The sequence below is a fragment of the Bombina bombina genome, chromosome 3, assembly GCF_027579735.1.
Source record: "Bombina bombina isolate aBomBom1 chromosome 3, aBomBom1.pri, whole genome shotgun sequence".
In the NCBI taxonomy this organism is placed as follows: Eukaryota; Metazoa; Chordata; class Amphibia; order Anura; family Bombinatoridae; genus Bombina; species Bombina bombina.
In genome coordinates, this window is record NC_069501.1 from 540,802,926 (window position 1) to 540,820,470 (window position 17,545).

General features: G+C 33.7%; 1 protein-coding gene across 1 annotated transcript in view; it reads left to right on the plus strand.

The window, feature by feature from the left end:
* Nucleotides 1–8,816: 8,816 nt before the first annotated feature.
* Nucleotides 8,817–17,545, plus strand: part of LOC128653620 (angiopoietin-2) — a 120,816-nt gene continuing 112,087 nt past the window's right edge. Inside the window, exon 1 of the mRNA XM_053707011.1 lies at nt 8,817–9,281. Within this exon, the coding sequence (XP_053562986.1) occupies nt 8,976–9,281 (306 nt within the window). The 5' untranslated portion in view covers nt 8,817–8,975. The remainder of the gene's footprint in view (nt 9,282–17,545) is intronic.

The following is a 17,545-nucleotide window of genomic DNA, read 5'->3' on the forward strand; positions in this document are numbered from 1 at the left end:
CTAATACCCCTTAGAACTGCGCATTTATCACATAACGACTCGGGACTATGCTACAGGGGATGTGGAGAGCTAGGCACCTACAGACATATGTTCTGGGACTGTGCAAAGGTACAAGACTTATGGAAGTCACTTTCATCCCTGCTTAGCTACCTCCTAGATGAACAGATACAGATTAGCATTTCACAAGCACTGCTACATGAACGAGATACAAGATACAATAGACCAATAAACATTTTTATTAGAATACTATGCACGGTAGTGAGAACATGCATTGCACAATATTGGAAGGTGGGTACACCGGCTTGGCAAGAAGTTAAGTGTAAAATACAGCATGTATATAATATGTATGATCAAGCAGCATGGTCGTTGGGCACTAAAGATGCGAACAATGAAATATGGTTCTACTGGACCTATAGGAACGGTTTTGACCACTCCAACTAAGAGCACCAGCTATAGATCAGCGACAGGACGGGTTATAAATGTATGCAGGGGTAAGGGACAGAGCACAACGAGACTCCCAGGGTAGTATACAATCGCAGAACCAATAAAACCACTCTCTGGCATCCAAATATTTAACATGTTAATATGAGTTTATATTTTTGTTCAATAATAATTATTAAAACTTCACACAAGTTGTTATAATGTTTTTGTCCAACTACAGAGATATATGATCACCCACATTCGGACTGCTTCTATGTAGAATTCATACAGACATGTGGAGTGAAGAAAGGAAGGGATAAATCATCATAAAACTAGATGGTTTTTATGTCATGTACATTTATCAGACTAAGTCATGTATTGTTCCCATAAATATGTACAACCCGTCTAGCAAAGATGTAATATGTACGTTTGTTTCTCTTTAATAAAAAAATGATTTAAACATAAAATTCCCCTCTCTGAAGTATAAAAGTTTAGTTTTGACTTTCATGTCCCTTTAAGAGGTCAAGCAAGTGGAGAAAAATTGATATTGAACAGCAAATTCTGTTGCATTGGAATATATCCCTGTGCTAGAAGCTGCAGTTTATCTATACTATATAAACTGAGGGATCTGTTTATGTATGTGTACACTCATTTGCACAGCTATAGTTTAAAATGTAGGCTGACCATATTGCCGCTTTAAAAAGGGATATGAAAAATACATAAGTCAGGGTTCTCATAATGGAACATTATTCCAAACCATTTCTTTAAACAACCCTGACATATGTATTTTTCATATCTGTCCCTTTTTAAAGCGGCAATATGGTCAGCCTATTAAAATGGCATTTAAGTAATCTATTTTCTAGTATCTAAAAAGCTTTTAATTCTTTTTTTTTCTTCTTCTTCATATAAATGGGTGCCCTGTGGTGAAAAAAAGTTTCATGCATCAAATAGGCTACACTTCAAATTAATGTGTCTGATTTGCTACATAGAAAATGTATAAATATGTGAATTAATCTTTCATGATAGCCGGAGGGACAAATATAGAGAGGGATTTTTCTTTTAAAACTTTATTTATTGTCCAGATCTTTCACTTACACAGAAAACACAATTACAGTAGAATGAGTCAACATAACATGAGAAATTTGCCAAAGTGCTACATATTGTAAATACAAGCTGGACATCATTGGTAGAATATTTGATTTCCATGCAGCGATGAATAGAGAGGGATTTTAAGAATGCCTGTCATAAACATAAACTTGCTTAAATAAACAAATCTGGCATGAGCTTGATTGTATTTAACAGAGAACACAATATAAAAATACTGGGTTTTTTCTTTTAAAAAAAATTACACCCTAACAGAATAACAGTTACTTGGCTTCAAATTGTGTCACTGATATAAGGCTAGGAAATAAGGGTATTTTTGTTTCATATCTAAGCATACTGTGGGCAAAATTTATCAAAGTGAGAATAAGAATATTCTCACGTTTGTGGTAACAAAATACTCTCACAAATGAAATCACCATATTTATAAAAGGTTATGCGCCAATAAAGTCGCAACTTTTCATATGTGCGAACAATTTGACTCATGACCATTCACCAAGTCGTTGATATATGCGAATAAGTTGTTTGGAAATGCCTAATTCTTGTATTAATCTCTATTGGCATTTTAAATTGCCTGTATATATTCGCAGTTCTCATATTTTTATGAAAAGTAGTGCATGCAATATTTACTGTTTTTAATTTTACCAATTTGTAGGTTGCGAGGTAGTTAAAAATAAAGAGCGATATTGTTTTTTGTCTGGAGGAAAAATAGTAAAATGTCATTTTCTTGCCGTAATTGTTGTATCTAGGGTTAGAAATCGCCTACAAAACAAGGCGCAGAACTTAAAGAATAATAATTAAATAACAAAAAGGTATATGCAGATTTATAAAAAGTTAAATAATTTAAAGTGCAATTGAAATAAGTGTACTAAAAAGAACAAAGATAAGCTCCAAAAAACGTCAATCTTCCTCGATGAAAGAGCGCCAGGAGGGGCGAAATAAAAATAACTTGTTAATATATAAGAAATAACATTCTTACAAACGATCATTTGAATAATTGATTCTGTTATAATAGGATAAAAACAATAAAACCATTTACCGGTAGCTAAAGTTAAGATTGATAAATAAAGTGAAAATTATATGTTTGCAAGAAAACTAGATCAGCCATTCACTTGACATGCAAAAAAGTTTTGCACCAAAAATGTTTCTAGAATTTTGATAAATACTGGCGACATTTTTTACTTCACACTTTGCGATCTATTGCGGAAATAATCGTGACTTTTTAGGCGCATTTTTTCGGGGCTGATAAATTTTGCACTATATTATAGTTACAATTTTAGTACTGAATTGCAAAAGACCTTCATAGAAAATAAATGGTTTAAAGAATTAAAATGTTATGGGTGATTTACAAATCTCTTTGTACATTGTGCTAACAGACTACTTGAAAACCCTGGTAAATATGTTTATCTTATCTCTTTATTGTGACCCATTATGACTAGCTTTGAATTGGTTTGTGCACTGCTGTAAGCATTCACTTTGTAGTATGTAGCTGGTTCAGGCAATTGTCAGCATTTTACATCATACTACTAGTGAACCTGGGACAAGCACACTTTTTCAGCAAAAAGAAGCTAAATAAATAAATAAAAATCGCTCAAGAGCAATTTACACTAGTAATTTCATGCAAAATATTGCTCCACTATAACCATTAATTATTTGTGATGCAATAACATCCCCTATACTTTGCAAGGCGTCAATTTCACATAGGTATTCCAGATCATGAGAAAACACTTTTCCAATAGCTTTACCCTGGATTTTTGGACTTTTTCAAATTCTACACCTTAGAACTTTTTAAAATATTATTACATTTTTGGACGTTTGCACAACCTTCTATTTTCAATGTTAAATAGCATGCATATGCTCAAATCTGAAAACAAAAGTGTTTAATAAAAAGTTAAAACATTATAGCTCAAATCACACTTTTAAACTATGCAACTTATACACAAATTAAATCCAGTCTTAATATTTAAAGTAAATACAGTAAATTTGCATAACAAACAAATGCATGATAAAAAGACAATGCAATAGCACTTTGTCTGAATTTCAAATAAGTAGTAGATTTTTTTCTGACAAATTTCAAAGTTATGTCTTTTTCCACTCCTGTATCATGTGACAGCCATCAGCCAATCACAAATGCATATAGGTATATTCTGTGAATTATTGCACATGCTCAGTAGGATCTGGTGACTCAAAAAGTGTAAATATAAAAAGACTTTGCACATTTTGTTAATGGAAGTAAATTGGAAAGTTGTTGAAAATTGCATGCTCTGTCTGAATCATGAAAGTTTAATTTGGACTCGAGGGTCCCTTTAAATACATTTCTTTTGGTTGAAAAAGTGGCATATGTTTGTGTAAGCTTTTAACTATGGGTTAGATTACAAGTGCCTGTGGTAAATCTAAATTCTTCGCTAGCGTAATGCATTTTGCGCTTCTAAGGATCCGCTCGTATTACAAGTTAAGAAATTCATTATTTTGTGCTAGTGGTAGCCCAAAAATCACTAGCGGAGTTTTCGCATGTGTTCCCCTATAGAAATCAATGGACAGAAAAAAAGTTGAAAAAAAACTAACACCCTACTCACAAAAATGGAAAAAAAGTGAAAAAAAACCTAAGACCCTAGCCTAATAACCCCTAATCCGCCCTCCCCCCACATTGCAAACACAAATTAAAAGTATTAACCCCTAAACCGCCATCCCCCACATTGCAAATGATCTAAATAATCTATTAACCCCTAAACCACCATTCCCCCACATTACAAACTACCTACATAAAATATTAACCCCTAAACCACCATCCCCCCACAACGCAAAGTAATAAAATATCATCTAAACCCCCTAAACTAACATCGCCTAACTTAACCCAAAGTAAAATACCCATAAATTAACTAAAAAAATCTTAAATACCTTAAAATTAAAAAAAACAGCAGGTTGATAGCAGTGTTATGTTTCAGTAAATTTCTGGGTGTCTCAGATTATACTAGTACATTTCTTGTGCAGGAGATTTCCTATCCTGTGTCACCATTGTGTTTGCCTCTCATCAGAAGTGACCCTGCTCTTTATACCAAAATCTAAAACAGATCATAACTGAGTGTGCAAAGAGTTAATGCTACAGGTGTGGTTTCGTTTCTGATTTAGGAGGATGCCGGCTTGAAGTAATTGCGGTATCAGTTTACAAGTGTTCTGTCATGGGCAGCAAGTTTAGTGGGCTTTGATGCTTCACACATCACTTTGCAATCTTTTTGCACAGGAGCAGCAAGCAGTGTAGCTGTGTGGGATTTATCAGGCAGGGATTTACAATGGTTAGGCTGGTAGTGATCTAGGGGCCTATTTATGAAATGTCTGTCCGACATGATCCGATCAGCGTTTCATGTCCGACAGACATCGCTGAATGCGGAGAGCAATACGCTCTACGCATTCAGCATTGCACCAGCAGCTCTTGCGAACTGCTGGTGCAACGCCTCCCCCTGCAGATTCGCAGCCAATTAGCCACTAGCAGGGGGTGTCAATCACCCCGATCGTATTCGATCAGGTTGATTTCACGCAATCTCTGTCTGCCTCCTCAGAGCAGGCGAACAGGTTATGGAGCAGCGGTCTTTAGACCACTGCTTCACAACTGGTGTTTCTGGCGAGTCTGAAGGCTCGCCAGAAACACGGCCCTACAAGATCCATACGGAGCTTGATAAATGGGCTCCCTAGTCTTCATAAGCTGTATATTAGACCTTAAAGGGACACTGAACCCACATTTTTTTTCTTTCATGATTCAGATAGAGCATGACATTTTAAGCAACTTTCTAATTTACTCCTATTATCAATTTTTCTTCGTTCTCTTGCTATCTTTATTTATAAAGCAGGAATGTAAATCTTAGCAGCCAGCCCATTTTAGGTTCAGCACCATTGGATAGCGCTTGCTTATTAGAGGCTTACTTTTACCCACCAATAAGCAAGCATAACCCGGGTTCTTAACCAAAAATGGGCTGACTCCTATGCATCACATTCCTGCTTTTCTAATAAAGATAGCAAGAGAACGAAGAAAACATGATAATAGGAGTAAATTAGAAAGTTGCTTAAAATGTCATGCTCTATCTGAATCATGAAAGAAAAATTTGGGTTTAGTGTCCCTTTAACATTCTGCTGGCAATAATTAATAAATAATTGTTTTGAGAGAAAGAAGATGATTAGGTCCGTGACTGCTCTCCCCAGCTCCCTAATCAGTTTGGGATCAGGTGTATACAAATCCATAATATAAAAATAAAAAAATTATTTCTAAGGAAAATTATCTCCTTTAAAAATATAAAAATATATTAAATTTACAGAAGGACCTACATGCAACTATTGCAGTGTAGATTTCACTTCTGTTTTCAAATGTATTTTGTTCTCTTGGTATCCCTTGAAAAAGAATATGCACATATCCTACACTAGTGGGAGCTAGTTATTGATTGGTTCCTGCACACATTTGTCTCTTGTGATTGGCTAACTAGATGTGTTCAGCTAGCTGCCAGTAGTGCAATGCTGTTCCTTCAGTAAACAAGAGAATGAAGAAGTTGAATTGTGTGTTCTATTCAGAAAATGTTCGTGTTTCCTGTCCCTTTAAAAGGATAGTAAACACTTTGAGATTTTTATATAAAATGTTTAGCTATGCATAATGAAACAACTTTGCAATATATTTCCATGGTTTATTTTGCACCCTTTTCATGCAATTTAGCTCTGAAAAATGAATTGCAACCTGATGACTTTTAAGGCTAACGCTGCTATAAATGTCCCAAATTGGCATAATCAGGTAACAACTACAAAACAATGTACTTTATATTAAATGTATGACAGTGGTTAGCCTTGCTGTCTGTAGGCTTAAAGTGAAGGTAAACTTTGGTCAATGAAAGCTCGTTTTTTAAAAATACTATTAAAAACAGGGGCACTTTCATTCATCAAAGTTTACAAAGCAGCCATTTTGATTAAAAACTTACCTCTTCTTTGCACAGCCAGAGCAGCTTCCTACTCCTGGAAATCCTCTCTTCACACGTCAGCAATGACTAATCCGGCTTTCTCCGATCACGGCTTTCCCCCCAGGGTGGTCATTGCTTGAGGCCATGCTGTGATTGAAGGATATGCTTCTCCAAATAAGGAATATGGCGGGTGTAGTTCGGCTAATGGAAAATAATTGCAGTAAAAAGGATGTTAGTTTGTTTTACAAATGTTAAGACTTGGCTGATATGTTACTCTGTAGCAACACAACAGAAATGTCTTGTAATATAATTACAAGGTGTTTACTGTCCCTTTAATACAGAATTACCAGCTTAGAAACGATTTAATTGTTTATGCCAATTTGCATATTTGATGATGTCACAGAAAGTACAGCAATGGAAATAAATCTACTATGATAAATTAACTAGTTCTTTTCCATTTGCATATGGGTCTAAGGGGAAATTTTTACAATATTGGTTCTAAACTGTTACTCATTTTTTTTAAGAACAAAATGATCAGTGATCATTTTATACTATATCAGAATACATTTTTATTATTATTATTATTATTATTATTGGCAAATAACTCTTACAAATAAAGGGACATTTTAATGCAACAATTGGATTTGTGAGGTAGTGTGATTTTGCTAATCATGCTGTACAGTCTCACGGTGTAACTTAAAGGGACACTGAACCCAATAATTTTTTTTGTGTGTGTGTGTGTGATTTAGACAGAGCATGCAATTTTAAGCAACTTTCTAATTTACTCCTATTATGAAATTTTCTTCGTTCTCTTGCTATCTTTATTTGAAAAAGAAGGCATCTAAAGTTTTTTTTTGTTCAGAACTTTGGACAACCCAGGTTGTTCACCAAAAATGGGCCGGCATCTAAACTTACATTCTTGCATTTCAAACAAAGATACCAAGAGAATAAAGAAAATTTGATAGTAGGAGTAAATTAGAAAGTTGCTTAAATTTTCATGCTCTATCTGAATCACGAAAGAAAAATATTGGGTTCAGTGTCCCTTTAACAAATTTGTTAGTACATCTCCTTTTTTATGGGAAAACATGCTCATTTGTAATGTCACATCTGTGCACAATACCATTGCTAATGTTAGAATTTTATGTTTTGTTCCATATAGTAAAACTGAGGATTTAAGAGTCACTATCAATTTAGCATTTTATTCCTTATAGTCATATCCAAAATATTTTCAATATACAGGTGGCCCTCGTTTTACAACGGTTCTATTTACACCGTTTCAGAATGACAACCTTTTTTTCCAGTCATGTGACTGCTATTGAAAAGCATTGAGAAGCAGTGCATTTATTAAAATAGCCAGTAGGTGGAGCTGTCCGCTTGTGTTGCCGCAAAGCCAAGCAAGCTGAAATTAATCAGTTTAACCATACCTGAGCTATCGAGCAGATTTCAAAGGAACAAGATCTTCCTGTCTATAAATCAGTCCAGATTAGAATGCATAGAAAGAACTGTTTGCAGAAAAATGCAAGTGAAGTCTGTGTTGTGTGATTATTTTATTAGGTTTATAATGCTGTTTAGCAAATGTTTTTGTTCATTTAACTTAGTTTAATTATATATTCTGTTGTGTGATTATTTTATTAGGTTTATAGTGCTGTTTAGCATTTAAAGTCTTCATTTCAAAGCTTTAAAAATAATGTATTAGGTGTTATTATGACAATTTTGAGAGGGGTCTGGAACCTATCTCCCTTACTTCCCATTGTCTTACATTATAAACTGGGTTTCAATTTATAACCGTTTCGATTTACAACCATTCCTTCTGGAACCTAACCCCGGCGTAAACTGAGGGCTACCTGTATATCCTACTGAGGAGCAGTTTTAACATGTTTCTGATTATAAATATGCAGTCACTGGTTTTACACTAAATTTATTATACAATATTTACATACACAAGTATATTTTGGTAAAACACATGAAAGTTTTTTAAACCAGCATCTCAGACAGATTGTATTTTGAGTAACACACTAGGTATGATATTGAATAAAATGCACCATATGATATCAGAAAATACATAGTTCATAAATAGACCTTGGCAAGACCAATCATCAGAAAAAGAATCCACATTAAATGCCATCTGAAGATAGAATATGTAAATTATACATTCAGTGAAATGAAGCAATGGGCTGTCAAAGCTCAACTGTGAAGTGATAAGGCATCCTTGCAAGTATGGCATGGGAGTTGTTCCAGCTTTAGTTGTACAAACAGTGGGAGGGGAGAGAAGGAGGGATTGTGGCAGCCAAAGGGGGGCTGCTTACAAGGAAAACTTCCTGGAGCTGTCAGAACAACGTGCATGAGATACAGTAAGCTAAGTGAAGTTGTTCCAGTCACTGAGTGGTCATGATAGGTGTGTGAGCTCTGCAGGGGAACTCCTTAGCTCTGCACCACACACGCTGCCAAGGACAAGCTTTAAAGAAATTGGAAGAGAAATAAGGTCATTGTAAGGGAATAACCTGACAATATTATAGAATAATGATGAGTATGATCCGGCTCTTGTCTGAGCCCTGGCTCTTTCTGACCATGTTCCAAGTAGCTATGGGATCCCACCTCAAGGAGATGAAGATTCCAGAGAAGCATCACCACAAGGTCCAGCATGGACACTGTAGCTATACATTTCTATTACCAGAGATTGACAATTGCCACCCACCTCCTTCTGACTTCCAGGTCTCCAACTCCCTGCAGAGGGATTCTCCCCCGCAGCATGAGACTCAGTGGCCCAGCAAAAGGCTGCAGCAGCTGGAGAGCGTAATAGAGAACAATACCCAATGGCTTCAAAAGGTGAGAGATATAGAAAAGCAAAGGTGGTGCACTCACCTGTGTATTGTAATCTCACAAGCACAATCAGTAGAATTTATTTGTGTTATGTGTTAGTACTATAAATGCAGTGCAAATATATGTGTGTAACATTATAGGGAATACAAGCTGTTTTAAATTCTAGACATTTGTGTTTGATATACATGCTGTGTGTTAGAAATGATGTGTAATAATATAGAGGGCTCTGTGAGAGATTTAAATATACACACAGTGATATCCCATTGCATATTAGTCTATGCCAGTTAATCAGCCTTAAAGGGACATAAAACCCACATTTTTTCTTTCATAATTCAGATAGATTATACATTTATAAACAACCTTCCAATTTACTTCTGCTATCAATTTGTTTCATTCTCTTGGTATGTTTTATTGAAGAGGCAGCAATGCACTCCTGGGAGCTAGCTGAACACATTTGTAAGCCAATGAAAATGGGCAAACAAGTTCAGTCACCAATCAGCTGCTAGCTCCCAAGATCTTGAGCCTATCTAAATATGCTTTTCAGCAAAGGATACCAAGAGAATGAAGCAAATTAGATAATAGAATTAGCGCTGCGGAATCTGTTGGCGCTCTACAAATTACCGATAATAATAAAAAATAATAATAGAATTAAATTTGACCCTTTAAAATCCAAAGGTCAAAGTATACCTCTCAAGTGCTTATCTAGCCCTACACCTCTTCTCATATTGGGTACTTCACTTCTTCTGCTGTCTTTTTATCAAAATTGATAAAGAATTGCTATATTGACTTTTGCATAAAAGTATGTTGCTTGGTTTTAATTACACTGATTTCTATAGTTTGTTTAGTAGCCCTGGAAGTAAAAAATCCAAATGGACCCTCCTTTGAAAAGGCTGGACATACCTGCTTTTACTTTCTTTATCACTTTGTATTTGGAAGCACTATGCAGACTTGCTTATGTCAGACTTGCTATGCATTCCTGTGTTTTAAGATGACAGCAAGCACATTTGTAGAAAAAAAGGAAGGTACTAGCTTTGACCATACTAAACGAATATTGGCACAATGTTTCAGAGACCTATTACAATTAGAATGGCATACACAAATGTTTAACTTGCAATGCTTTATAACCCTGATTCATAGTGATGTTGGCTTTATGTAAATATTGTTACAACATGGTAAATATATAGAATTCCAGTGAGGTAATATTGTGCTAAAGTTTATTGTTAGCCCATACTTGCAAGCTGTCCTGATTCTCCCTGGACAGTTCAAGTTTCTGTCCTTCTGTTTCATTGTATCATTACCCTTAGTCTGTCCCACGTGGCAAAAATCTGCCCTGAAGCGTGGGTATAACTGCGGAAACAAATCACAGATGAGGTCATTGTTGATCATATGTTTACATTAAAGGGACATGAAACACAAAAATGTTCTTTCATTATTCAGAAATACCATAACATTTTAAACCACTTTCCAATTGACTTCTGTTATCTAATGTGCTTCATCCTCTTGGTATCCTTTGTTGAAGGAACACCACTTCCTTACTGGGAGCTAGCTGAAAGCCAATGGCAAGAGGTATATATGTGCAACCACCAAGTAACAGCTTCTGAGCCTACCTAGGTATACTTTTTTAACAAAGGATGCAAAGAGAACAAAACTATTAGATAATAGAAATAAATTGGAATGTTATTTAAAATTGCATGCTGTAACTGAATCATGAAAGAAAAAAATGGGGTTTAATGTCCCTTTAAAATCAATGTTTCCTGCACTTTGCATTAGAACAGCAGAATAATGCAATATTTTATATTTTATGCATACTGTATTCAGTGTACCTTAGGATTTTTTGGAAGAGTATAAGGGCAGGAGCTACAGAAGCCACCAGTAGGCGTGGTCAGTATCCCTGTAACCTCCTTACTTTTTAAAAGTTGGGAACTATGGGTTAGCATACAGCTATACAGCTTTTAGAGAGGACCACAACTTGTTGTAAAGCAATGAATTGGAACCATCTGAGGTTAAAAGGAGAATGCAGGCCAAGGTTAGGGTTATGGTTTGCCAATGGTTAACCTCTTTTGGTGCCAGGGAGGGTTATAACAGATATAGGAGCAGTGCATAGTAAACAACCAACAGAAGAAACTTGTACTTCTGCATTACACTGACCCTATTTTCAAAGACTTTATAATATAATCACTAAACAGGGAAGGTGACATCTGAATGCTATTTTGTTGATTCTCATTGCCAGTGCCTCAGTGACTTTTTGCTTCTATTCATCTTCTATACACCTAGTCCAGGATGGCTTGTATATGCCCAGATAAGCACACCTTTTAGCATCCAATGCTGACCAGAAGATTTGAAGATTGTTTTGTGATTTTTCAACATTGTCTCAGCTAGTACTGATAGTATAGACTTATTAAAGAAATGTAGGAATTTGTTTGGCATAATTGTACTCTCCATCTAAAACAATGTCTTAAGAAAAAAACATATTTTGCATGGGAATGTCTTGATTCATTGCAGAAGTATTAGAACATTCTTAATGCAATGCTTGCAGATTTGTTTATGGTTTAGCACAAGCACGCGCAGCTCTCACTGACAAACCACAAAAAGCATTTCCTAAACCCTCACAAAGTCAGTTATTGTCCATCAGTGCTGTACTGGCCCAGTAGCTGATCCAGTCAGAATGTCATATGTGCATAGCCAAAAGTGACTGGTCAGTATTACTTCAGTATTACTTGTTAATTCAGAGTTGACACTTTTTAATTCTCATCTGTTATCAGATTTACCTTCTTTGTTGAAAATGTATTCATATGCTCAGCAGCAGCAATTACAGTACTGGAGCTAGCTGGTGATTGATGGGTTACACACATTTGTCTCTTGTCATTGACTCACCAGATGTGTTCAGCTAGCTCCCAGAGGTGCATTGCTGCCTGTACTGAATGTACCTATGTATTTAATCCATTTGCAGTGGTTAAATACAAAGTTATGCAAAAGCAACAGTACAATCAAAATGCTCTAACATAGTAGAACATTTATTATTGCTCTTGCATGATTTTTAAGACTGTTTTCAGCAGCAAAATCTTCATTAAAGGGACACTGTAGTCAGAAATGAAATGGCAATCACACAGGAGTATACATATAAATCAAGCATTTTCTAATGTGGATTCTGTATTAAATATGTACCGTTTATTAAATATCTATGTTTAAAATAATTAATTTTTCCAAACCCACTCCTTTGTCAGCCGTTACGGATTCCCAATCCGTGCTGACAACTGCAGTTGTAAGATGGCGACATTTAGACGCATTGCGCATGCGCGAGTTAGCGCAACGTCACAGGATACGTCACCATCTTATGTGGAAGAAGACAAGGGCAATCGATACTGCAGCAGTAGAGTTAGCTGCGCAGAAAACATAAGTACTTATCGTGTGAACGCTTCGAGAATCGCCCTAGAATAAACAAGCAAACAATATATACTTTGCAACATTAGACAATACTTTAATTTTGTGATATTATAATTTTCAGTATCTTATAGAAAATACAATCTCCCTAGAAAAAAACGAGCAAAATTACAAATTCATAAAACGAAATAAATTAATTATAATCAAAAGACAATAAAGGTAATCAAATAAGATATGGATGTATATAATTAATTCATATTTATCAAAAGCACAATACTTTTATTGAATAAATATATAAAACCCATAATATAAATAATTAATGTTATAGTTTTTACGATATTTCAAAAATATTTCTATGAAATAATAGAGATGTTCACAATTGATCAAAAAACGATATTTTAGAGTGCAATAATTTAAATGTATTAATTTTAGAACGATTCTATTATTAAAATAATCATTTTGAAAAACTTTATTATTTTTTTTTTTTAAGAAAATGTAAAGTAAAATGCTTTTATTACATTTAAATACCAAAATAAGTTAACATGTCTGAATCACTGTATAGATCATGTCTCAATGTTTGCAAGCCGATGTTGCCTTTAGCGATGCAAAAGAGGACCGCTAGCATTGCAATATATTGTATAGTAGATTGGCTTGAATACCGATCGAATCGATGGAAATTGTAAATGCGCATGCGTTTTTTTTTCAGGTTCGCTATGATGTCAGCTTGATTGCCGCAATATGCGCATGCGATAGGAATTAGAAGGTATTGCGCATGCGTTTAATACAGATAATTAATTTAAATGATATGCAAAAACAAGAGATACAATTGGCGGTTTTGTTAGCCCTTAGACGGCCCACATTTGTGGGCTGGATGACGTGATGTCATCGTACTAAAATAAAATATAATTTTATTGAAAAACGGAGCTTCGTTTGAAACTATAAGAAGGTAAATTACATTGCTATTATAGTTTATATGCAAAATGTTTGTTCCGTTTTACATTACAAAAAAAAAAGTTAGTAATCCTTTAAAGCTCAATAAACTCGTTTTTTGTCATAAAATACTTAAAGGGATAGTATAGTCAAAATTAAACGTTCATGATTCAGATTGAGCATGCAATTATAAGCAACTTTCTAATTTACTCCTATTATAATTTTTTCTTCAATCTCTTGGTATCTTTATTTTAAAAAGCTGGAATGTAAGCTTAGAAGCCGGCCCATTTTTGGTTCAGCACCTGGGTAGCGCTTGCTGATTGGTGTCTAAATGTAGCCATCCAATTAGCCAGCGCTACCCAGGTCCTGAACCAAAAAAGGGCCGGCTTCTAAGCTTACATTTGAGCTTTTTTAAATAAAGATACCAAGAGAACAAAGAAGAATTGATAATAGGAGTAAATTAGAAAGTTGCTTAAAATTGCATGCTCTATCTGAATCATGAAAATTTATTTTTATTATGTTTGCAGTTATTTGACTAAAGAATGGAGAGATGAAATAGAAAAAAAATAATCAAATTTTAATTCAATTCTAGTACATCTCAAATTTGATATATATATATATATATATATATATATATATATATTTATTTTTTACAATTTATATCTATCAGTAGGTGATTCCAATGTCTGTCCCTTGGTTTGTGTTCATAGTAGTTACCCCTCTCAAAATATGACCCTAGTACCTACACAGTATGTTACTGCCAAATGTATATGGCACTAGGTTCTACCTACTCAGTATATGACTCTAGTTTCTACCACTAAGTGCCTGACCTTAGTAACTACGTCTGTGTATAGGAACACAATGTCAACCCCACAGTATGTGAACCCTTCAGTATATGACCTTTATATATACCATCCTAAAAAGTGATCCACACTTACTTCCTCGTAGTATATGACCACAGAATCTACCCCAGATATTTCATTAGTACCAGTCTGTATTCAATCTTAATATCTTCCCTTATTATAAATCTGTAGGATTTGCCCCTCAGTATGCACCTTTTTGCTCTTCAGCATATGTTCTCAGTATCTGTGTAACCGTATGTATCTTTAATATGTACTGTCTATATGGTTCCTCAGAGTTTGTATCTATCATTGGCCTTCAGTATGTATGTCTCTAGTTTGTCTCTCACTATAAATGTGATCTTCAGTATTTACCTCTATTCTTCTATTAATGTTTATGTCTTGTATCTGCCTTATCAGTAAGAGACCTTACTCTTAGGGATGGGCGAATGTGTAAATTTACGATTTCGAATGTTAGAACAAATGTTATTACCGAAATTCAAATTACAAATCCGAATGTTTATACGAATGAATATTCTTAAAAATTCTATAATCGAATACTATATACAGTTTTCGAATGTCACTTTCTAATTTGAATGTTTATAATTAGATCAAATGTCCACATTCGAAATTTTTAATTTAACATTCTATTTAACAAATACTATTCAGAAGTTCAATAGTTCATGTGGTAGGGAATCTAGTAAACTGATACATAATAGATACAAATATATCAATTTGAATGTTTCTATTTTGATCAAATATTGCATAATTCGAATATTACATTTAAAGAAAGCATTATAAATACTATTACAAATATATAAATTCTAATTTTTCTAAACGAATATTTTCGAATGTAATCATAAAATTCGAAACCGAACATTCGAAAATCGAATGTTAGACTGTTATGTATACATTCTAAATTCGATTCGAACGAACGAATGTGTTAAAATTCGTTTCATTTTTCGAATGTTGCGAAACATTCGCCCATCCCTACTTACTACCTGCCTGTCAATGTTATCAGTCATTATGTGCCCCTAGTATATGATTCAACAAAGGTATAATAAGGTCAGTGTTATGAAATGAGTGTTCATTAAAAAAAAGAATTAAAGGGACAGTCAACACTTACTTTAACATGTTTTGATATTGAAAATAACAAAACGGAGGTCCGCCTACACTATACCCCTCCTGCCTTGCCGCCTTGCTTCTGTCCTAATCAGCGGCGCTAACTATTCTAATACCCGGTAAATATGGATGCCGGACTCCCCCCACCATTACGTAGCTGCCTTCTTCTTCAACTGATAAGCAAATCAGAATCCAGTCCTCGGACAGAAATTGTCCCTCTTTCAAATTTTGAAATATTGGGAGGTATGTGACAGGCTCATCAGGCAGACAGGCAGGCATCATTTACAACCATGACATATTGACATTCATTCACAGACAATCATTTATGATTGTTTGTGAATGAATGTCAATATGTCACGTATAGTTTGTAGGAGGCATGGCATGACAGTACAGTGTGTGTGTGTATATATATATATATATATATATATATATATATATATATATATATATATATATATGCTGTATTAGGCTACAATGAGTGATTTTGTAAAATTTTGGGATGGTGGTGTACCGCAGGATTTTTAAATGTAAAAAGGTGTGCCACGGCAAAAAAAAAGGTTGAAAATCACTGAGATAGAGCATGCAATTTTAAACAACTTAAAGTCAGATTTAACTCTCTGGCTTTCGCGCTAACTCTACTAGAAGTAACATTATTTATAGGTATATATATATATATATATATATACATGATTATTTATAGGTATATATATATATATATATATATACATGATTATTTATAGGTGTATATATATATATATACGTGATTATTTATAGGTATATATATATATATATATATATACAGGATTATTTATAGGTATATACTGTATATATACATGATTATTTATAGGTATATATATATATATATATATATATATATATATATATATACATGATTATTTATAGGTATATATATATATATACATGATTATTTATAGGTATATATATATATATATATATATATATACATGATTATTTATAGGTATAGATATATACATGATTATTTATAGGTATATATATATATATACACATGATTATTTATAGGTATATATATATATATATATATATATATATATATATACATGATTATTTATAGATATATATATATATATATACACACATGATTATTTATAGGTATATATATATATATATATATATATATATATATATATACATGATTATTTATAGGTATATATATATATATATATATATATATATATACATGATTATTTATAGGTATAGATATATACAGATATATATATAGGAATGTAAAATATTTACAGTAATACACAGTATAACACTTTATTAAATATGAATATTGCATAAATATGCTTTTTCATGGTTTCATCTTTTTTTTCTCCTTTGAGAATCCGGGGTAACTACTTTAGTGCATGTGCTTTCATAAAGCTTATATATTGCTAATAAAAAGTTTTAACCATCCATAACCACCACAATAAAGTAATTTTTTTTTTTATTATTATTATTCAAAGTTATCTAATAATGTCAGTGGGAGGTTGAATTATTTCTGCATTAACACACTTTACTGGTTCTCTTTTGACACAAATCTTCTGGAATGTGTTTCCTGGGACATTTGTTAAACAAAAGTAACTAGAATTTCCCTGACAGTTGTGTTATGTAGCAGAGCAAGTTACTGTTCTGCTCTTAAATATTACAACCTTATACAGATGCGTATTATTCACTTTGGGCTAGATTACGAGTGGCGCACTAACAGTTGCGCATAAGCGATAAGGGGTTTATCGTGGCTCTTTGTGCGTGTCGGAAGTAGCGCACATATTACAAGTTGAAAGTAAACGTGTTCACTTGAGCGTAATTGAATTTAACTTGCGTCAGGATAGCACAACTTCAGAGTTCAGGTTAACTGTTATACGATTCAAAAACGTTGCACAAAACACATCAAAATTACATTTAAAAGTACAGTTACACTCATAATAAAACGGTCTAATAAAAATTATTTTAAAAAGATTGCATAAAAAAGTTATA